The 23,447-nt window shown below is 37.9% G+C and overlaps 1 protein-coding gene across 4 annotated transcripts in view; it reads left to right on the forward strand.

Moving 5' to 3' along the window:
- RGS17 (regulator of G protein signaling 17) overlaps positions 1–23,447 on the forward strand; it is a 73,682-nt gene that overhangs the window by 39,909 nt on the left and 10,326 nt on the right. For all 4 annotated transcript variants that reach the window (XM_027733848.2, XM_027733847.2, XM_027733852.2 and 1 more), the window contains exon 2: positions 2,461–2,604. In XM_027733848.2, coding sequence (XP_027589649.1) covers positions 2,486–2,604 — 119 coding nt within the window. In that variant the 5' untranslated portion in view covers positions 2,461–2,485. The remainder of the gene's footprint in view (positions 1–2,460; positions 2,605–23,447) is intronic.

Consider the following 23,447-nt stretch of genomic DNA (forward strand, 5'->3'; position numbering starts at 1 on the left):
GGAACAGGTTGCCCAGAGAAGTTCTGGATGACCTATCGCTGATGTGGTTCAAGACTAAGTTGAATGGGCATTGAGCAACCTGGTCTAGTGAAAGGTGTTCCTGTCCATGTCAGGGGGATTGGAACGAGATGATGTTTAAGATCCCTTCCAACCCAGGCCATTCTCTGATTCTCTGATTCTCTGATTCTTTTCTTTTATATCTTTCTTTCTTTTTCAAATACAGCCTAAAGAGATAAGTATAACTGTGCATGCAATCAAGGACTTCTCTCTTCCTTTTCTAAATAATGCATGGTCAGAAAGGGGATGGATTCTGTCCCTTCCCATACTCCAGAGCAGTCAACATTGCAAAACAAGCATGTATGTATTTCAGAGGCTGGAGCATCTTGTGGTGTGTTAAACTTATTGTGAAACTACAGCAAAGTCAGCAACTGTCATCATCATGTCTGAATGGATAACTTTCATCCTGGCCCCTTTATTTATAGTGCAACAGATTCTAGCCATAGTATATTTTTAATATATAGCTAAAACTGTGTAAAAAATGCTTCACTTCAGGTATGTGGGTGGAATGAATAGGCTTACAGCCCAACAAATACCTAAATATGGGTAATTTGACTAATTTCTAAAACTAATAAATTTCGTTGTGTTTTTTTGGTTATACAGATATTTCTAGAATCTCTATCTTGATTAAAAGAAACATGTTCTTTTGCTTCTTTGCAGTCATTGCACTTGCTGAAGCAAATATCATTCACAGGCATGACACAGCTATGTATGAAATAATTTAACTGCATCATGCACAGTCAGCAGAAGTTCAGTACTGTAATTTGGAGAAAGTGACTCCTTACTGTCACTCACTCTCTGAGCTACATATTATGCTGCAACACATTTTCCTTATTTCCAATCGGTTGTAAAAATATGGGCAGTTTTCCAATTATGTCAGAGTATCCCTTGTTAACAACACAGGTTTACATCTGATAAGAAAAAAAGGTGTGTGGGGTTTTTTGTGTGTCATTTTAATCTGTAAGAGCAGCTATAAACCATAAGAAGTAATATCAATAGCATAAGCAGGTGCACCCACCATGGATAGTTAAATGGTTCTTCATCGTTTGATTTGACCAAACACTCCAAAAATTACTTGATTCTGCTCAATGACAGTGTAAATGGGAAAAGTAGTAATTTCAGCACTAAGCTGAAATAACCACCAACCTTGAGTTTTGAAGCATGAGTTCGAGTTCTGAAGCTTAGTATCCTTGCTACGTGCTGTGTGAAAGCTGTCTAGAAGGACACTATTACAGAATAAAATCTTCAGGAGTTTTAGCAACCATGTAAATGCAAACTCTCACAGCTGCTGCCTGAATGCATGTAGGTGGAGTGGCACATTCCTTGTTTGTCTGTGCATGGTGTACCCAGGTGGCAAATCAACCAAGTTTGCCTTTCCCCAGCACTCCCGGCTGTAGCAGGATGCCCTGGAGGTGTGGAGCACAGAACATGCTGCTCACACCAGACCATTTTCTACCCACTTCTGTTTTAAACTAGGCTCCTCTCCACAGTAATCTGTTAGTACTTTTTCAAAGGCAAAAGTACTAAATTTGTTCTAATTTATGTGTTTGTACTAGCCATTACTCTGGGAAACTTATAGTTGTTGTGCAAATATGTGAACCATTAGAAGGATCCGGATATCTAAACCTCCCTAAATAACATAACTTAGCAGTAAATCTTTAACTTCTTTTGAAAATTAGATAATGCATGGTATACTACTTCCAGCTGCATATTTCAAGTCACCGGAAAGAAAAATATCTTGGCCTAATAAAACATAGAAAAAACTGGCAATGAACAAGAGAAAATCTGTGGCAAGAAAATTGTCTCAAAGTTGGAGAAGCATTTTAGAAATACATATTTATCATTCATTTTATTTACAAAGGAGTAGCAAGCCTCTCAGTTATGACACTTATAACAGTCTTGGCTCTTAACAGACAGCTATTAGTGCCTATATAATATCACTTACATTAATTTCTTTGGTCCAGCACTGACTAAAGAAGTAAAAAAGTAAAAAAAGATCAGTTTCCAGCTCATGTTTAAAGTCATCCCACTGTATTTTTAGTAGAACGGAAAGAGCTGTGATAGTCTTATGGTAAGGAACAACTCGGTCTTTCCCAAGTGCTACGCAAGCTGTGTGCCTTGCTGTTCAAAACAGTGATAATGAACAGTCCTTTGAGCCCAGCCAAAGCATTAAGAATAGGCGTGATTCAACAACACAGTAGTGTGTGTCACTAAAATGTGGTCTTTTGGAAGCTGCCTTTAGCACAGTAGAACTATTACTTGGCCAGCTCAGTTGATGGTCATGTGCTTTTGTTGCCATGAGCTGTAAAAATCAGCTGAATCAGAGATTGCTGTAGAAATGTGAATGTCGTTTATGACGGTCTGTAGTAATTCTGTACATCTCTTATGTCTGTGTTCTTATAGCCACTTGGGCACTGAAGTAGCTGAAATGAGAAAGAGGCAGCAGTCACAAAATGAAGGAACATCAGCTGTGTCTCAAGCACCTGGAAACCAAAGGCCCAACAACACATGTTGCTTTTGTTGGTGCTGTTGCTGCAGCTGTTCATGGTATGTCCTGTAGTATATTTGGTTCCGTATCCACCACAGGTAAACAATGAGAATGGAAACTGTGAAGCACTGGGAACATGCAAACTCATGGGAGAGGAGGCACAATTTAACTTTTTACTTAAAAATTTGATTTAAAAATTCCTAAATTTGGTTGGGCATCTTCTGAGGGGGAAAAGGAAAGAATAGTAAGTTCAAGCTATATTTACCCTACTTAAGCCATAAGTGAATGAGGAAATTTCAGTTGTAAAATTCCTATGTGTGAATGAGAGACTTGATACTGAATATTTTATAGTTTGCATCAAAATATTTTTTTTCTGCTTGTACTTTTGATATTGCAGTTCTCTGCATTCAGAAGGATAGAAAGGAGATGGTCATAAATGTGAATATGTGGTATCCTGTTATACTACTTAGTTATTGAATAATACATTTTCTATAAATCTGAAAATACAAGCCTTAAATTCCACTTTAAAATGGTGTAGCATAATTTTAGTGGAAGAAAAAAATGGCTCAAAGATTCTGGCTGCTTGTCCCTTCTTAAACAAAGAGTTCACTTGAAATGCCAAAAATTTAAAGTCAGTTTCAGAAATAGCTTTAAATTCTCAGTGTCTTGAGATGCATCAGGTCTTTATTTCTTACTTTTATGAACACAGTATTGAAATGCAAAGTTACAGACATGCAGTACTGTTCAGAGCCTGTGCATCCTATTGCCTAGACAGTTCAGTTTTTCTGGACTGCTCATTCTTCTGTGTATCTGTATTATTTTCACTTGAATCAGCCATCTGGCCCCAGTCTAAAATCTGAGGCTATTTGCCCCAGAATATTTTAAAATACATGACAGCATTTATGCACAAGGTACAAAATGGGACAGCTTTTTTCCAGGATGCCACATCCTGGAAGCAGTAGCAGGGTGTTCCTGCCTTGGCTGTTACTTCCAGTTTCATCCAGAGGCAGAGGATATTTGGAGCAAGGATGAGAAAGAGCTCATGTTTTCACTAAGTTACTTTGCAATATGTTCAATCCATATTGCAAAAGAGGTGGAAGTGTATTAAATAGGAAGTAGAGAATGTTTTGCCACTACTCTGTCTGCTGTGGGACAAGGGCACAATGTAAGATTAGTGATACTTTTACAGGCCAGAGGTTCATTTAGCTCAGTATCCTATTTCAGGAAGTGACCTTTATTGGATGCCACAAAGAAAGGATAAAACAAGTAGACATGCACGTCTTCAACCTACCCACAGCAAAACTCCTCACAACTTCTGGCACTCTGCAGCTTAGGGAATTTCTGGCCCAGAGTTCATTTCTAACCAGTGTGGTTTATAGCCCTTGATTGAACTTTCTTTCATTAATTTGTCAAACCATTTTCAGAAGTAACTTCTTGACCTCATCTAAACTTTTGGCACCTAGGATTTCCTGTAGCAATAAATTCTACAACAGGCCTGTGCACTCCATGAAGTATTACTCCCTTTTATTTGTTTTACTCTACTAGATACTACTTTCATTTGATACCTCCTTGTTCTTATGATTGTGAACAACAGTGACTAATTGTTCCCAGGATGGTCAAGATTTTATAGAGCTCTCTCATATCTCCCATCAGCTGTTTTTTTCTTTCATAGTCTTCTCTATTTTAATCTCTATGATACAGAAACTGACCCAGACCATGATTTATCATTATCTGTCCTATATACCCACCTACCTCATGTCTCTCTGTATCTTTCCTATTCCCCTATCTCCTGTCTGAAGTCTGTGACTAGATCTTGCAGTAGTCAAGACATGGATGCACCATGTTTTGTGTTTGCTTTTGACTTTCATTACTAATTCCTAGCACTCTGCTTGCTTTTTAACAACCCCAAAGGTGTTTTCATAGAACTTTTCATCATTATGCATGTACAGCTAGGGTTGGCTTTTGCCTTGCATACTAGAATATGAATAACCATGAAAGTATCAGTCAAATTTCTAAAACCTAAAGACAACTGGTTTTATTTTGTAAGCATGCCGTAGCTCAAGAAATCTTATTTAACAACTATATTTTGAAGTTTTATGAGCTTTGTGATACATGGAGTGCCTCCACTCCTTAGAATGGAGAACAGCGTATGCATAATAAATCTAAATTAGAGCAATTGCTGATTTAAAACATGACATATACCTTCATCTGCTTTAGTAATTGTTTTTACTGTCTTTCAGGTTTTTCAGGGTTTAAGGTTTGTGGTTTTTTTGTAAAGTAGATTAAACTGAGCATGGAAAAAATCCTGTCAATTTAAGCTAGTTTCTGGAATTAAGTCAAAGAACTGGTCAAAGGGGATAGTTACATCATTTGCATTTACTAAAATCAAAAAGCTAGAAAAGGTAATACAACTTTTTCAGCTGTATCTTCTATGATTTGGCAGTGTAAACTCCATTAGAGGAGAGATGGGACAAAACTTTGAGAAAAGCTGTATGACATGTTTTATAATCTCACTTGAGATAAAGTCATTAGTTGTAGTGCCAAATTCATTTAGTAAATTTGAACTGTGCAGGTAGAGTACAGATTACTGTTCTTGCCTCAGTTGTGTACTCTAAAAACTACAAAATGAATTAAAAAAAATGTAGCAAACTTTATTATTCTCTCATATATAGAGGATTCTATGTAGTTAATTCTCTAGGTTAGTTCTCTGTAATAGGAAATCCTAATCAACAATTGTAACAAGTTCTCTGGACCTCATGTAATTACATGATTAGTGATGAAGACAATGCTTTAACTGTCAATATGAAGATTAGAAGAATTTTCTTCTGCTTTTCCAGCTGTGTGTGTGACTGAGGATGGCTCTTACATCACTAACCCCTTATTGCCTCAACTTCCTCACCATTCATAGAAATGTGCAGGTTTTAGTAAGAAATTTTCACTTTTTCCTGTTTGAAGAGTTAGTTCAGTAATTCGTATATCCACACAGATCATTAGAGTTCTAAAAATATTTTTGACAGTTAAAGCATTGTCTTCATAACTAATCAATCCAGCAACAGTTCCAGACAGGTATCTCTTGAGAAATTCATGTTACTCAAATACTAAGACCTCTGGAACTAGCAAAAGCATGTAATTACATGTAATTTCATTGCTGAGCACAATGTCACATGGTATGGAATATCCCCTTGGTCAGTTGCAGTCAGCTGTCCCAGCTGCATCCCCTCCCAGCTTCTTGTGCACCCCCAGCCCGCTCGCTGTCAAGGCAATATGAGAAACTGAGAAAACCTTAGCGCTGTGCAAGCACAGCCCAGTAGCTGCTAAAACGTTGATGTGTTACCAACTGTTTTGGTCACAAATCCTAAACATAGCATCATATGGATTGCTATGAAGGAAATTAACTCCATCCCAGCCAGACCCGGTACATCTATTGGCACTGATAATTGTTAGGACAGCAAATTGCTCAGTTTACAAGGACAAAGCAAGACTGATTACAAAGGTTTGCTCAGACTGGAAAAGATGGAGATAAACAGGATTATTAAGATGGCCATTTTATTTTAATAGGTATGCTCAGGACATTGCCCAGCTAGCTTAAGTTCTGAACTTATTTCTGAGCATCAGTAGTGAAGGAAGCAGTCCTCCTCAGTGGAGAAAATAAAGTGCTTTGGAAGTTCCCAGCAGGAAAAACTTGTCCACTTACACCAGAAGCAGATAATATATCCTTGTGAAGATCTTCTATAGGACCTTCCTCTCTTCAGTGACCAAATATAGACCTTAGGCACTCACTTCAGGAAGACTGCCTTATTAAAGAAGCTAATAGTTAAGTACCAGTCAGGTAGCCAAGGTCCTGGACTGAATCTAATCCCATGTCTTAATTATCTGCAAAACTCCATTCCAATGGAGGACAGAAGAGAGTGCTTCCTTACTAGGTATAGTTTCCAAGACTTGAGTAGCCTAAGAGTTGCAAAATTTGCAGTAAGACTCCTAACGTGACAGTTTATAATTTCCTCAATTATACTTTCTCCAGAGAGTTGCTCCAGTGTATTTAGAACTGTGACTTTATAGTTTTGAGCTCAGCTTAGCAAGGTAAGAGTAGTAAGCCTGTTATTTCACCTCCCCAACCTTATTTAGCAATCCATTACTCCAGCTTCCTGAGCAGACATGAAGCCAGTTGTTCTCTTGCAAACAATTGTAAATCACATTCTTCAAAAAACTCTCCAGATGCTAGCACAAGGAGGTTGGCTTTTCTGCCAAATTTATATTGCTTCCTCCTTTGTCTCCCACCCAAAGCAGGAGACATATCTTTTTATCCTTTCTTCCTTTCATAAGGTGCTCAGTGAATCTGAAAACGGTGGGACACTGATGCCAAATAATCCCTCTGCTTTTACTATACGCAGAAGGCTCACAAGGGATCTAACATCTACCCTGCAAGAGACCTTAGCAGTATGGCAGTCTGGGGGACATGAAAAGGCTTCCAGGGGATAAGTGAAGATGATCGCTTAACTTTCCTTGTAGCTTGATTTAAATGAGTGAGCCTTTACCTGAAAGGGAACCATTAAAACAACTGCTTAAGACTTGTGGAAGAGAGTTTAACATATACAAGAGATGCCAGGGAAGATAAGGTATGTGCCATCTTGGCAATGAACAAGAGTTACTCTTGGCAAGAAACCTCTCTCCTCCAGTTCTTATAACTTGTCTATGACTGCTGTGAGTTTATGTCTGAAACTTCTTCCTGATGACCTCCTTACACAAATATTTTTTCTTTATTAACAGGAACATTTTCCTTGCATGGGTTTAGCAATTTACTTAGGTCTACTAGAAGATGTTTCTGTCACTGGTGCCATGAATATGAGATGACAGAAACAGTTCTAAGGAAAGGTTTAAATTACATTAATTCTTTTCTCTACAACGTTATCTTACTGATAACAAACAGAGTGTGCATGGTATTCTAAATGAAAAAAAAAAAACAACAAAACCCCCCACTTTTTATTTTTGCACTTCCCACCACTCTAGTACTTTGAGAGGAATAAATTTTTCCTGGCATATTCAATGTTAGTTTGCTATCGAAAAATTGTGTCTAAGCTTTGCATGAGTCTACACAAGATAAACTCTGGGGGCCATAGTCATGGCTGCTTTATCTTATTTAACTATGGTAGAAAGTTTGGGGAAGAGGGAGGCAAAGAAATTATGGGAAAAAAACCCAATTTAATGCAATGAATTATAGCCACATATTCTGAAATATGTGAATAACAAAATGCTGAAACCTGGCTGACTTTTTTGTACCAGCCCACCTCTAGTCTGCTTCTAGTCTAAAAGTTCTGCTGCAGACAGGCATGGGAAGAAGGATATGGATTTTGTTTAAGCTTTTAACAAGAAAATAAAATCCTTATCTTTGAAACAAAAGTGCTGATTTTGAAAAATATATTTGGGGTTTTAATTTTATTTTTAATTCTTCTTTTCCTCCCTGAACACATAGGACAACACATCTGAAACAGAGGTACTCAATTCTCTGTGTTTTACTTTTTCAAAACATCACACCTGAGAAAAATCAAGTGTGGAAAAGTGCATCAAGAATTATTGTACTCTAGTGCAGAATACCAAACTACAGGGTACCGTACTCTATTTTATTGAAATAGGTGATGTTTTTAAAAATATTTAACGGGAAAAGATGTTCCATTCTGAGCCTTTTTATACTTTAAAAATTCACAAGACATTTTTATATTTTTATCATTTGCTGTTCCAGAGGTCAAAGATGAAAACACTCCCACTCCTTCCTGGAGAATAATTTATTCTGAGGTATAGTAGGCTTAGCTAGCACAGGAACTCATGCTTTGTGTGTCTATGGGACAGTATCATCTTCATCATCACAGTGTGATAGGCAGCACTGGTGCTTTCTTAGGAAAGGAACACCAGTTCATCCGATTGGTAGTATTTAAAGCTGGATAAAATCTGTTATCTGACCTGTCACACAAGCTACTGGATGTGATGTTCCTGAAAATCAGTCTTAAATCACCATGTCTTTAAGTCCACATATCCTCAGTGATGAGTCCATGAGAGAAAGCTGGCAGACATTCTTCTTGTCACTGGAATACACCATGGAGTGAAGTATGGGTTAAGGATCTAAATACTTAGTCCTCAGAAATGGACGTCTCAATGTTCCCTGGGCTACTTAAAATAAAAAATTGAAATTCTCAGCATTTGGAAAAATAAGCAGAAGACACTCTAAAAATAAATAGGTTCTCCAGTATTTTTTTCATTCTTCTGTAAGTTAATAGTACTTATTAAATAATACCCAAGTAAAGCATTTCTTTTCCCTTTCAAGCAAAAGAAAAGGATGACCTATAAAGTGAAAAAGAAATCATAGCAGAGAAGCATGTCTTCCTAATGTGTATGATATTTAATAGGCTCATTCTTCTTTACAATTAAGACAGGGCAAGTGATTTTGTTGGCAATTCATGGAAGTTTAGGTTCTCAGGGCAGGCTGGGGACAGGTGGCTCTGTGCATGCTTGTTTACACAACTCTTCAAGGGCATCACAGGCTGACTTGCCAACCTCCGGGCTTGTGCCCTTCTGTGACACCAGGTCAGATTGTCAGTGTTAGCCTAATAATTCCTGGAAATCTTCTCTCCTTGAGCCAGAACACAAATATACCTCGTATATGATTCAACATGCAGCTTATCCCAGAGCTCCAGAAGTGGTGAGTAAAGGCAGCTTTGACCACTTCCTGCACCTCCCTGTGAAGCAGATGTGGAACGCTACCTTTCAAAAGAGGGGAAGCACATATCTTCTACATAAATGATGACACAAGGTGTAAAGGTATGCTAGATGAGCTCACAGGTATACTAACTGCTGCTAACCAATAATTTTCCTTCATCTGCTTCCAAGGAGTAAGATATGAATGCAGGAAAACAATGTTCCTGGCAAACCAAAAGGACTTTTGAAATAAAATTTATAGAAAACAAAATTTAATGTAAAAACAACTGAAGGAAGCTTAAAGTTAACCTGTTAAATCTCATGAGAGCCTGCCTTGGTCACTGTTCTAAATTAATCAAATATATCTCACCTCCCCTTATCAAAAAGCAGCCAAGAAATCCCTATATCCAAGCTCATGAACCACCTTATATCTTCCTCCTTTCTTCTTCTCAGCCTCCTGCCACCTACCTCCAAATTCCTAGCACAAGCTCTTGCACAGCCTTGGAGCAGGGGCAAGAACCGTGAGCCACCAGCTCCCACAGCAGCAAGGGGTTTCCACAGGCCATTTGCTGTGCAGAAGAAGCTTTGGTGCAGGCCATTGCTTTGCAGGACATGCAAAGTAAATCAAAATCTCTAGGAGAAAGCTGTAAGCTACACACTGCATTTATTTTGGCTAGTGATGCAAAGGGCTAGTCACTAAGGCGCTGCTGGTTTGCTGTGAATTCATGGTGAAAGCACAGAGATACACAAGACACTACACAGATGTTCAGCATATATAATTAACTTTAAATTAATTTCCAACCAAGAACCCTGGTTTGAAAAACCTTAACACCATAAACTGAGTCTAACTCCATGTAAACTCATAAATGTTTCTATTTTCAAAGGTATGAGGTAAACTTGTTCCTCCCCATAATAAAATAATAAAAATAGAAGACTAATGCAAAGAGCAGAGCAACAGTTTCTTATGCAGCTGGTCTGTTAACAGTGATCACAAAGCAGTGGTAGAATCCCCATTAACATCAAAACCAGGCCTGGGCTTTCTGGGCCGAGCTTTCCTAGTATCAGGATTTTATTCTTAATAATTTAAACTTTGAAAGTTCATTTCATTTTGAGGAACAGATGGAGGCTCATGTGTTTACTGACATTTTTACCCATCTGTGGTAACACAGGCAGGTTAGAGGATGAGTAGATTGTAAACATAATAGATTAGCAAATTTTAAATAAATGTTTCTGAAGATTTACAAATGAAATGCATAGATTCTTTTGTGTGTAATACTACTAAGATACAAAAACCTCATCAGTCTAACTACAGAAAATAGTCCTATTTCAAGCAAACAATTCTGTAAAGAAAATTACAGCGAAAAAAAATCCAGAACTGCAATCCTCCTAAATTGAAGAATAAATACATGCTCAGAGGGGATTTGGGATTACACAAGGCTTATTCTAACTTAGTGGTGCAAAAGATACTGACAGTAGCTCCTTAGAAGGAGATAGCAGGCTAAATCTAGTTAACTTCAGAAAAGGATCTTGATTCTGTCCTGGCACAGCACACAAGAGTGTATTCAGGGACAGCTGCTCTTGCGGAGACTAGAGGGAGAGAAAGCAGTGGCAGAATCACTTCCACTGGGTAAAAGCAGCTTGATGCCTCCTCTGAGGCTGTTTAAGAGATGGATTGCTTCAGAGCATCAGCATCTTGGCTCTCCCTTACCCCTCATACCAATATCCCACCTGCCTATGCCAAAATGCTATTCAACTTGGTGTCTGTGGAACAGTGGCTGAAGGAAGATTCATAATGTCATGACAAATTATCTGTCACCAGCACACAGCTTGACTGTTGCTGTGGAAAAAAAGGAAAAAAAAAATCAGGAGTGCTGAGAATGCCTGAGTCCAGCTTATGCTGTGATTTTCAGATATTAGGAGTTTGGAGCCCTTGAAACCTCCCCTGATAGGGTTTAGGCTGGTTTTGTGTCTCCTTATCACAAATTTGCAATTAGATATTTACACAAAGATGCATTAACTCAGGAGTCCATGGAAAACTGCAGAAATGGAGAAGTATGTGAAAGGTCAAAATGGGTCTGAGATCAAAATATAAGCTGAAGTTAGGCATGTTGATAGATGGCAACATTTTAAAGGTGTCAAGGTGGCCTGGAAAAGCCTCTGAACTTTATTCATTGTGGAATAATAAAAACTTAAATATTTCATATGCAAAAACAACAACAAAATACCTTTATCCAAATTAAGCACACTGGCTGTGTCTATACCAGTAAATTAAGCATGGCAAGGGTCTAATATGGTCTGCAGTCAGCCTGTACAGTTAAATTGTTAGGAAATGTTAACTCCCTGGCAGAAATTAGGCCATTGCCAAAGTGCACAGTCTCAGGCAGTGGCCTCTTGCAGGTGCAGAAAGCCTGTATTTGGGGTATGGGCTTTCATGGACTGGCTACATGGTGCCAGTCAACCTCAGGACCAGAAAATTCTCCCAGACCATTTTATCTGCAAGAATAAATGCAGTTTGTAGTTCCAAAACAAATGGGAAAAAAATTAGGCTACTAAAGTCTGTTAGCAGCAGAATTTCCGTTTTACTTTGGTTTATTTTTTAACCATGTATAATTCCAAATCGGTTTAAAATGTCAGTTAAAAGAGGAATAAACGTCTGCTGCTTATAAGAGAAAAAAATGAGAGAACACTTCATGGAAATGAGTCTGGACCCCTAGTAAGTAACACTTACAAGGTGGAGATCCTCTCACTAGAAAAGTGGGTCAGATATTCGTTATGCGAGGAAGAAAGGCAAAGGACACACGAATCTTGTCTAGTCACCCTTAATAATTCCATAGCACTTATATTTGTCTAGATGTCAACTGGTTCTTCTGAAGTGCCTGATTGAAGGCCTGATACTGGCAGATGCTGAGCACCCATTATGAAGGAATGTATATCTTCAGTTCTTGTTGCCATCCATGTTGAAAGTGCTTCCCAGCTGAGGGCCTTGTCTGACAGAAAGTCTAGAAAAGAGCACCAACAAAACAGATATCTGTAATATACACAGACTGGCACACAGGTTCTCAAACCTGTTTGTCATCTGGACAAATGTTAAGTGGAAGATCCCCCATCTTACTTGACTGTGATGTGGGTAAACTTAAACTAGTTTGCTCCAAGCTAATTTCACGAAATATAGTGCTCATAAACATCATGGTAGGAATTATCCTTTACAAATTCCTAAAACACTCTTTAACTGGAGAACTTCAGAACACCTTATGAAAAAGAAAAATGTGAATTTAGTATGAATGTTTCCAGGCATCTCTTCCCATTTGGAAACTACATCCAATTCTGTGGAATCAAAGGAATAACTCTATGCAGGCTCACTTCTTTACTGTTGCTGCTCTTTTGATTTCTGAAAAGTAAGAATAATAAAAAAAGCCACTACAGAAACTAAGACTAGGCTCATTTATGAGAATTAATTGGTACCATTAGGCTTGCTTGCTAGTGATTTGGAGGGCTTTTATTCATCTAGCTACCCTTTCAAGGAATACAATTTACATTTCTTTGAACACTACAAAACTGCCACTTTTAATTGTCTCAAATATGTGAAGGAATTGCTTGCAAAATAGCTGTAGCCAGGAGTAAGGACACTGCAGAGTGTCTAGTAATTAAATGTATTCATCATACAAGATGGAATATGAATGGTAATATTATTCTAAATGAAGGAATGAAGATGGCAGCCAGACTAGTGATCTGTTGGGTGACCTGACAAGAGAAATACATCCTTGAGTTGCATATTGCCTAAAGCAGAAACCAACACTATAGTAATGAAATAAAGCTAGAGTACCTAGAAATCATTGGCAAGCAAACTTTGGCAACCCATGAATTTCTTACCTATACAGAAATTACATTCCTTATCTTAGAACAAAAATCTCAAAAAAAATAGCCTAGAAAGGATTAAAAGTTTCTAAAAGTTGTAATTGCGTCTGTTGTGGCTATCATTATGTAAAAGCAGTATAATCTCTTTAAAGTAGAATCCAGCAGAAAGTGTATTTTCTTCCAGATTTTCAGAAAAACAAGATACAGGTAAGAAAGAGCTTAGGAAAGCCAGATTGCTTTAAATCACTAGTTCCTTCCACTCTTGAACAGTTACAACTTTTGCTCAGTGGTAGTCTAAGTTTGAGGGAGATGCTGTCCTTTATTTCAGAAGTTCAAGTACAGTACACACTGGTAATTTCCATCTGCCTCTGAACGCCTGCTGAGCTGCAATATCTGTAGCTAGGTAGTTGAAATCAGTTGCACAAGAACAGAGGAAGAAAACAAGTTCAGCAAAGCTGCCCATTAAAAGTCTCTTTTCACATAACGTTTAGCCTGTGTTGACCTTGAGACCGCAGTTCTCTCCTTCACCCTTGAGTCATCCTTTAATGTAAATATAATTGCATTTTTTAAGTAGCCTCCCCCAAATATTCCTCAATTACAGTCTCTTTTTAAATATAATTGCAGTAAATGTGGTGTTTATGGTACTAGTGGCCCCTGGAGCGCTATGTCCAGTTCTGCACTCTTCATTGCAAGAGTCCTGGATATGCTGGAAGAGTACAGCAAAGGGCCCCTAAAATGACTGGGGGACTGGAGCACCTGTCCTCTGAGGAAAGGCTGAGAGAGCTGACACTGTTCCACCTGGAGAAAAGAAGGCTCAGGGGGTCTTATCAATATGTATAAACACCAGAAGTGAGTGAGCAAAGAAGATGGAGCCAGGCTCTTTTCAGTGGTGCCCAGTGACAGGACCAGGGGCAAGGGGCACAAGCTGTAACACAGGAGGTTCCCTCTGAACATCAGGAAACACTTTTGTAAGTGTGAAGATGTCCTGGCTTAGGAGTGGTATTCCTCAGTTTAGTACTTCCACTAAAAAGAAAACCACAAACCACTCCCCTCCCCGCTCCCATGGGAGATACCAAAGGCAGAGATTATGGGTTGATATAAGAACAATTTACTGGAAACAGCAGTGAGGAAAGAAAACAAACAGTAACAGCAACAACACTAATAACAACAGTGTACAAAAGAGAGGATGATTTACATGCAAAATGCTCACTAAGCCAAGAAAATGAACAGTGGGCAGATGGACTCTACACCCACCACCCTTGCCCAGGACTGGCAGCCACACCCACCTTCTTCCCAGATGTGAGAGTTCTTACTTCCGCCCCCTGGAGATGATGTGAGCGGTATAGAATAGATACCTAGATATGCCCCCCCGGCTCCAGGCTGTACCCCCTCACAGCTACTATGGAAAATTTAAATCTATCCTGCCCAAAAACCAGCACAGAAGGTTAGTGAGTACCATCACAGGTTGCCCAGAGAGGCTGTGGACTCTCCATCCTTGGAGATATTCAAAAGCCGTCTGGGCACAATCCCAGGCAGCCTTCTCCAGGTGGCTCTGCCTTGAGTGGGACAGGGGCATGTGGGTGCAGTGTGGACAAAATGACCTCCTCTGTCCCTTCCAGCCTCAGCCATTCTGTGATTCTGTATTTGTGTGATTCTGTGTTCAGCTTGGCAAAGACTGAATTCAGATCTTAAATGTTTGCAAAACAGTTCTGGATATATCTGTGGACATCTTAGAAGAATGTTGCTTTTCTCAAGGGCTTTCCAGCAGGTTAGCTTTTCCACTACGAATACACTTCTAAACATGTTCTAAAAGAAGAAAGAATCAGTATAAAATATACATCAAAGATCACATTGCAAGTAGCAATCTATGATGGAAGATGTATCGACTTGTGGATTTCTGATTCGACAAGGCTTTGCTTTCTAATTATTCATGATGTCCCAAAGGAAAATGTAGTGTTTGGACAAATTTGACAGCTTGTCTGCCAAACGTATGCTGAATTCAACTTCTATGGAAAATACAGCAGGAGAATATAACTTCATGGCTTTAGAAAGAGACTGTTAATCTGATTGTCCCTTATGAAGAGAAAGGTTACCAGATTTTAGATCTATTCCATTTTAAATCATTAAATACGCGGGAAAGGGAAGAGAGTGAAACACTGCAGATTTGCTAAAACCTTTTTAACTACATGCTTTACCAAGCGCATCCCTCTATGACTTACTTTAGTTTAGCATTCATATTTCAGTAAGGATGATCTACCTTCACGGTGGCATGTGGGATGCAACTTAATAACCTTACATAATGATCTTACATAAACTCCAAAATCTTGGCCAAGACTTCCCATTAACAGAGAGATGATTATACTTTTAAGCAGTAGATCACTTGGGTTTAATTCTCAAACTGAGGACTAGCACAACATAAGACTATCAGGACAGAGCTAAACATCTTAACTGACTAGACCTTAATAGTCTGAGGTGCTCCAGATATCTTAAACCTTATTTCCACCAATCTCCTTTTTCTTTTATGGCTTATAGTTGAATCTGTAATGACTGACCAATTACGCTGAATCCAACACAGTAGTAAGAAAGCACTACAATAGAAAAGCAGAAGGAAATTGAAGCCACTCTCCCCCACCTTCAAAGTATGGCAGAAAGATACAATCTCTCGTGAACTGAGTAGTTCCTTATTTTTCATGGGGGAGTTCACAACTCTGAACATGGATGAGCTGGCCTTATCATAAGCCTTTGAAAAAAAGTACTCACAGAACTTAGTCCAGGTTTTCACAAAGAAGAAAGGAAGGTCCCCATTAATCCATAATATTTTTAAGTGTATTTCCTTCTAAACACTTAAATATCTCACAGGGCTAAAAGCTATTCCTTCAACAGAAAAGTCTAAATAGCACTGCAAGATGAGCACTATAGCACAAAGACAGGAGAATTGGCAGTGATTCTTTCAGTCACTCCTGGGTTGCTGCTACAGCATCGGTGTCAGAAATACAGCAGTGAACAGGCCAAGATACTCGTGTGTAGGCACAAGAAGTTTGACTGCATCTCTTTATTCCAGTGTCCACATACTCCACAACCATACCATCAATGCTACTCTTCTAGAAATCTCAAGACTGTTTTAGGGAAGTAAGTATACTGCAAATACAAAAAACAAATGCAGTTTTTGCTGTGCGTTAGGATTTTTATGTGTAAGGCATTGCTTTTCATGCTTCTCTCCACAGTTCTTAGTATAAATGTCATTCTGAGTGAAAGGTGGAGGTGCTGTTTGCAGGACTCTGAGAGATGAGGCTCTAATAAATACATATCATGAAGTTAAGAATTATAGTTGCTGGATTTTCCAGTGAGCTGTTTTCTTAACAGAAAATCTCTTTCCTTCTAATTAGAAAGCCTACCGGAAAAAAAAATCTCCTATGAAAAAATGTATTTTTTCTAAAGAGCTTCTTAAAGTTAAGCACAATATTTTATTTAAAGCTATTGTTTTATTACCCTAACTAGAATTACTCACAAAAGACTAGTTAGAATAATGGTAACTAATAATGAATAAAACCAAGACAATTGATTATTTAATTTTAAAATGTAATGATAATTATTTTTAAAACCATCAAAACCAATTATGAAATTTCATTAATGTCATTAAACTTTTCCACAAATGCTGTTTTGTTAGAAATCCAATTTAGAAGTAAATTAATTTTAACTGTCAAATCTGTGCAAAACAGAAATTCAGTTCCAGTCAGCAATATTCTCCATAAAACCCCAGTGGAAGTGGCTGTGAAACAGCTTCTGCATCCATCATGGGTAGCAAAAATCAGACCAGAAAATTTACATCTTGAGCTCCTTCTTTGCTCACAGAAGTTATGGTGTGCAGAAATGTGCACATGGGAGCCAGAAGTCTGCCTGCATTTACTGTTACTGGATCCTGAGCAGACACTAAGCTTTTCCATTGTGTTCACAGCACATGCAAGTGCTGAACTATCTCTTACAGACTGTTTCTCAGCTGTATGCTCTTCAAACAAAGAGATGGAAAAAAGGGAAAAAATATGAACTACACCACACTACAACACAGCAAACTGAATCAAGGGGGAAAATACCACCAAGAAAAATTGGAAAGGAAGAAATTGTATGTTTTCCAGCCATTAGAAGATACAAAGCACCTGTTTTTATCATTTATTTCATTTAATCTTACTTTTTGTGACCTGTGAGAAAAAAAAGGCCACTTATCATGGCAGCCTCTATAGTTACAGGTCAAAGTAATGAGACCACAGTTTAAGCTGAATGAAAAGCTAGGAGGTTTGTGACTCTGCATTCCTTCCCTCACTTGAAGCTTTGAAATATTGGAGAGGTTTTAGTTGTAATACAAAACCTCCAGGATGGTAAACTTGCAAATACTTGCATTATTAAAAAAAAAAATTGTTTGAGGTTTTTAGTTACATGAGGTAAGACTTGCAGAATCAGATGTCAAGTTTATAAATTCTCCTTGCAAACAATTTTTTTCACTCTAAAACAACTGAGTCCAGGTTTGTTTGTTTTTTTCTCTTAAAAACAATTTGGATTATACATGCCTCTTGCACCATCTTATCACCTACGGCAAATGTAACTCTGGCACGCAGGAGACTTAGCACCACAGGTACCTGGACTTTTTGAAAGGAGTTTATAGTTTCAGTAGTCACTGCCAAGTAGGCTGATTATAACCTTATGGTAATTGTTGGCTTTCCCTCAACAGACTGCTTTCCTATGTCAGTCTGCTAAACACAATCTCCATCATTTAGTTTTAAGCACAAGACAATTTTTTACTCAGAGTAGGATGTTGCTATTTTTCATTAAAATTCTAACTCATTTTCAGTATAAAATTTTACATCCTACATTTCTGTACTGGATCCAGTAAAGATCTGAAAATCATATCTTCTTAAAAAACTAGAATGGACACTAACAACAACAAAAAATCCTTCACATTTTTTTGATCTTTGTTTCTTCTTTGTAACAAAAATTATTATGTTCTACTAACTGAGTTAACCAGATTCCAATCCGCTGCCAATCAAGCAAGTGATTCCAAAGGCTCTTGACCACCTTTTCCCTCCAAAGTCTCTCACAGACTACCAGTTCAGACATATGAGAATACCAAGTTTGCAATTCTTACTGTTTCACGTCTTTCTGTGGATGAACTGCACATCACTTATGTTTGTCTTGTAGACAGCCAGGAGTCTACCCAAGTCTCCACTCTAGAATTCATGTAATACCACAGATTTGCTCTGCATTTCTATATTTTGCATATACTGATATTATTACAACAGTTGTAGAGCTTTAGTCTGTCCTGTTATTCTTACAAGGACATGAATTCTCTGAGGTCAGATAAGAGATGCATCCTCTTTCCCTCTGATACAGCCGGGGCCCTGAAAGATATAGTGCAAGTTTTTCCTGAGCCTATGAAAATGTCTAGTACAAGGCATCGCTTCTTCATAAAAATAATGATTCTAGCTCTAATTTTTCTCATAATAATTATTCTGGATATTATTCATCTTTATTCTGGATATTATTATATCTGTAACAAAAAAAGTTAATTCTTTTACTAACTTTGATAGAAGCAGGTCTTTTACCCTCTACTCAGGTTAGAAAAAAACCCAAAACGTTATCCTTGGATAATATTGTTCATGTAACGTTTCATTCTCATGGATACCTATTTTTGTGACATTAAAAGGGAGATAGAAGACAGCATTACTGACTAGACTCAAAGTGATTTGAGATTACCATAGCTGTATTGTTCTTTATGAATGGATCAAAATAATATTGTAGTTATTTTTCAATATTATTGCTTTGCACATATAGAAAAATCATCATTCTCCTCTGTTAGTAAACAAACAAGCACAGCCCTAACTAGTATTCATTGACACCAGGCTTAAATATTTCATCTGTCAGAAAAAAAAAAAGGTGTCAGAAAATAACTTGGAGTCGTAAAATAAATAAGTTTTCATAAAAGAAATTAAACAGTGCCAGTATAGTTGTATTTTGCATTGTCATATGGGATATGGGGACCACATCTATCTCTGACATCTACCAGAGCATGCTTCAGCATGTAGGAGTGAGCTTCTGAATAGAACTGTGCAAACAATTGATTTTTCAATGACTGACTGTTGAACCACAGTATTATAAACAATCTGGTCAGATTGGCCCACAATCAAAAATGAAAAAGATACTAGCGTGCACTTTTTCTGCATCTGAATTTGACCCAGAAAAAATAAGTTTCTGTTCATATATCATGTTTTAAGCCAGTCACTTGTAATAAAAGTAAAGGAATCAGAGAGCGTGGAGATCAGCAAGAGCACCGTCACTTTGAATGGAAGAGTGAAGGTATTTACCCAGCTGGTGAAAGATGAAGGGTTGTTGCCCATCTTTGTCTTGGAGTTTTCAAAAACACCTTCCCCATATTCAGGAAAATGCACTAATCATATGTTCTTGTTTTCATGTGCAATAATGTTTGTTTAAAAGATTTTCCTCCTCCAAACAGTCATGAAAAATTATTTCCTCTCTGAATTTGTTTGGTAAATTTGACTTGTGTTTGTCAACACTTTTGGGGAATGGTCATTTTATATCATCTACCCAGTGGAATTTTAAAATCACAATTACATCTTGGGATTTTTTGGTGGGGAGAGTTGTGGTGGTTTTTTTTTTTTTTTTTTAAGAAAACTAAAAATATTGTGTCTCTTGATCTGATGATTATAAAAATTCCTAGGAGTAGGATAGGGTGAAGTGTGGTGCCAGTGAGATATATTCTTTCAAAGGGTAGATCAGTGAAGGAAACATGTCAGAACATCTGTTACCCAGAGAATCTTAACTGAATATTGATTTTCACCTGAAAACTAAATTCTGCCTTTAGATTGTATGTGCAATTGACTTAATGTGGCCTTTAGGCTGGAATAAGGATGGTTTTTGTGTTACAGTGGTGGCTTGAAGGCTCATGGCCCTACTAAGTGACATACACAGGTTCAGCCTCAAATGCAGTCACTACCCAGCAGAGCCTAGCATCTACAAACTTCAGCCAAGAAGTAGAAACTGAGCGCAGATCTCCTGAATGACCACCCAATAGCCTACCAAACTAGTGCACAGTGTCCCAGTTTGATTTCTACTCCTTATTTTCATGACAGCAATAAAAACCACCACTAAGGCAAGAGGTTTTAATAGTCACATTGTCTTCAATGCCAGACATAATTGCAAAATACTGTGGTGATATACTGCATATGATACACATAACTGAGAAAATACCTGAGTGAGTAGTAACTGGTGTCAGCCATGCATGAGCAGATTAACCTTGGCACAGATTAACCTGTCACAATGGCATGGTTTTCTTGCCATACTGATAACAGTCGCTTCACTGATTCATCAGATTTAGGCTAATGGTACATAAGAACCTGGCCCTTGGGAAGCAATTAAATACCATTTGTTTACTGGATATACAGAGAATGAAAGATCAGGTCCAAGTTCTAATTTACTTTCAGTTTCTTAATGGCAGTAGAAGACAAGTGCAGCAGTAGGGATGCGACTTACAAAAAAGCTAAAACCACCAGATGGAAACACCTGGAGGAAGAGTCAGTGAGACGTTTGCTTTTAAATTAGTTCAACTCTCCTGATGATTTTTCCAATTGGTTTGGCTTTTTTACCTTCTCATGCACCAGGGTGCAGCAATACTGATTTAGCTAAGTAATTACACAACAGAACAATTATTTAATTGCTGAACGTGAATATTAACAGCCAAATAATAATGGCTAAATAAATAAAGATTGGTTTTCTGAATCCCAGTATTTCCTCCAAAAACACATCAGCTAGGAACCTGGACCAGTTTAACCTTATTTGTGTTCATTTATTCAATTTGTATACTTCTTCAAGTAGTCCCTGATCATTAAAATTTTTACTTATAAAGTGTGTGAAGTTGCAAAATGGAAATACACTGACTCCAAACAGAAATTTCTCATAACAAAACTGTTGCAGTAGTTACAGAAACTTATTGGTTTTGTAGCAGTCAGGAACCCAAGATATATTTGAAAGGTATATCAAGCTCAGGCCACTGAAGTACTTTTAACTGTACTCTCCAGAGCAATAAAATCAGCAAACAAGTGGGCAGAACAAACCTTCCACAGGAACAGAAAACAAACACATGCTATGCTTGCCATTTAAACTCTGTCATTAGACATCCCAAACTCTCTCTTTTTAAGGCATTAGTAGTTTTGTTGTGCTTTTATCATGTGTGCTGTTGATTTGCATCTCTAAATTTTAAAGATATCTGCTGAGTGTATTCCAACTAATAAATAATAGTAGCATCATAGATGTTAATTTACACCAGATGTCTCTCTAGAACACTTCCATTTCATCTAACTATTTTTGATAAGATATATATCAGCAACTTCCTCTTCTTAAGGCCTTAACTAAGTAAGATCATTTTGTTAATCTTTAGCCTGTTACTTTTAGTCTGTTTAGTTTTACACTATACAGCATAATTCTTCTGACATAATCAGCTAGCTTCAATGATGGATTAAGGCATCAGGGACATCAGGTATGCAGGATGCCTTTTCTGCTGTGGACTGCTTAAATTCCACAGAGAAATATGAACAGACAGTGTATTTCTAGCTAAAGATAGCAACACAGGAAAGAGCAGTGCAGTGTAGTCATTTTGAGTTAAAAGGTAGCAGTCTGTTATTGTGATCAGTTATTTAAAGCCTGCATTCAAGTTAGCTTTGCAGTCACAAATGTGTAAATATTTAATTTTTTTTTTCTCAGAGAATATGAACCAGTTCCTTGAGTGAAAACAGAACATGTCTGAATTGAATGTACTTCTGTATAAAAATGATGGTTTCATTCACAGGAAAAACATATCAAAAGTAATGTATCTAGTGGAATGGATCTGCCTTGACAGATGTAGATAAATAAAAGTTGAAATGTAGTGCTAGTGGTTGTCACTGGAAACATAATGCAGAATTTAGGCCAAGATGCATTATAAATTTAGCACAGTTTTTAATGCAATACCCAAACGTGAGAATGTGTTCCAACCCAGTATAACACTTCTGTCTGTAGAGTCTTCCCTATTTTGCAACTCTGACTAAATTCAGCCATTAAACTCCATATATGAATGCTGAGATGAAGGAATCAGTGCCAAGTGTGTATCTTATATTGTCACTCTGGTTTAGATACCAGAAAAGTGATACACTATGTTCCAGACCCACCATCTGAACTTTTTATTGAGACGTAGTTCTGTAGAAAATCAAAATGCATAATGCCTATCTGTTACCCCGTTGATTAAAAAAAAAAAAAAAAGTGCAATGAAGTTAACATGGCTTTCTTGTCCATTTTCCTCACTGTTTCCCCTTCATCAACTCATGATAGTTTCCCTAAGTCTAGCAAAGGTTTTGTGTGAGCAAAACAAACAGTACTTGATCTCAGACAATAAATTAAATTACCAGTGTAGACTGACTGCTCTCAGATGAGTCACTTTCTACTTCCAGTAAGACTCCACATCCTTGGACATCTACTGCCTGACAAGTAAATTATATCAGTACAGTTTAGCTGCTGCTCATGTGGTGAAGGAAAACAAGTAGCTTCATTCTCTTTTAGACAGACTTAGGTGAACACCCTGTTACATTTGCAATGTACACAAGCTGTTTCCTCCTTCCGTGGTGTTATTCTTCCATGGAACTAAAGGACATTCAGTTCTCTGCGCCCAGCAGAGAAGATAAATGCTGCTCTACCTGTGGACTGCAAAGGAGGGAAGGAGGCAGGGAGAGAGAGCAGCTTTGTGCCTTCCCTGCTTCTCCCTCACCCCAACTTTGTACTCTGGCCAGATGCAAGGTGACCCTAAGCAGTTACATGTGGAGACTTAAAGATTACAAGACAGAAGAAAGTGGATGGTCCCTTTTTTTTTCCTCCTCCTGTATACGGAACTCCTGTTGTCTTTCCTGGGTGCTCACTCTTTAGACTGACGAACAGGTCAGAGGAGATAGAAAGGCTTTTTACCTGCCAACCCCAGAGTTCAGGATGTGTTGTTTCTCCTGCAGCAGTTGATGACACCCTAACACCTTAGCAGCACTGGAGCTGCATTCCTACGCTGTAACAGGGGAAGTAGGACCAAGGGCCTGAACTAAGGTCTTGGCAGGTAAGTGAAGGAGCAACCAGTATCAAAGAGCTTCGTTTGAAAGTGTACGTCTTTGTAATGTTTAAGTCTTAATATGTGCTCTGCTTTACCTGGAAGCCTAAACTTCCAGTTTTCAGAAGAGTGTTTGAGATCACCTATTAAGTCTGCCAAATGCTTGAAAAAAGTGTTGAAGAGACTCATAAATACAGAGGGTCTAGAAAGAAAGGTTCTTTGTACTAAAAATGT

Source organism: Pipra filicauda, unplaced genomic scaffold, assembly GCF_003945595.2.
Source record: "Pipra filicauda isolate LSUMZ 115617 unplaced genomic scaffold, ASM394559v2 scaffold42_size3861933_pilon, whole genome shotgun sequence".
Taxonomy (NCBI): Eukaryota; Metazoa; Chordata; class Aves; order Passeriformes; family Pipridae; genus Pipra; species Pipra filicauda.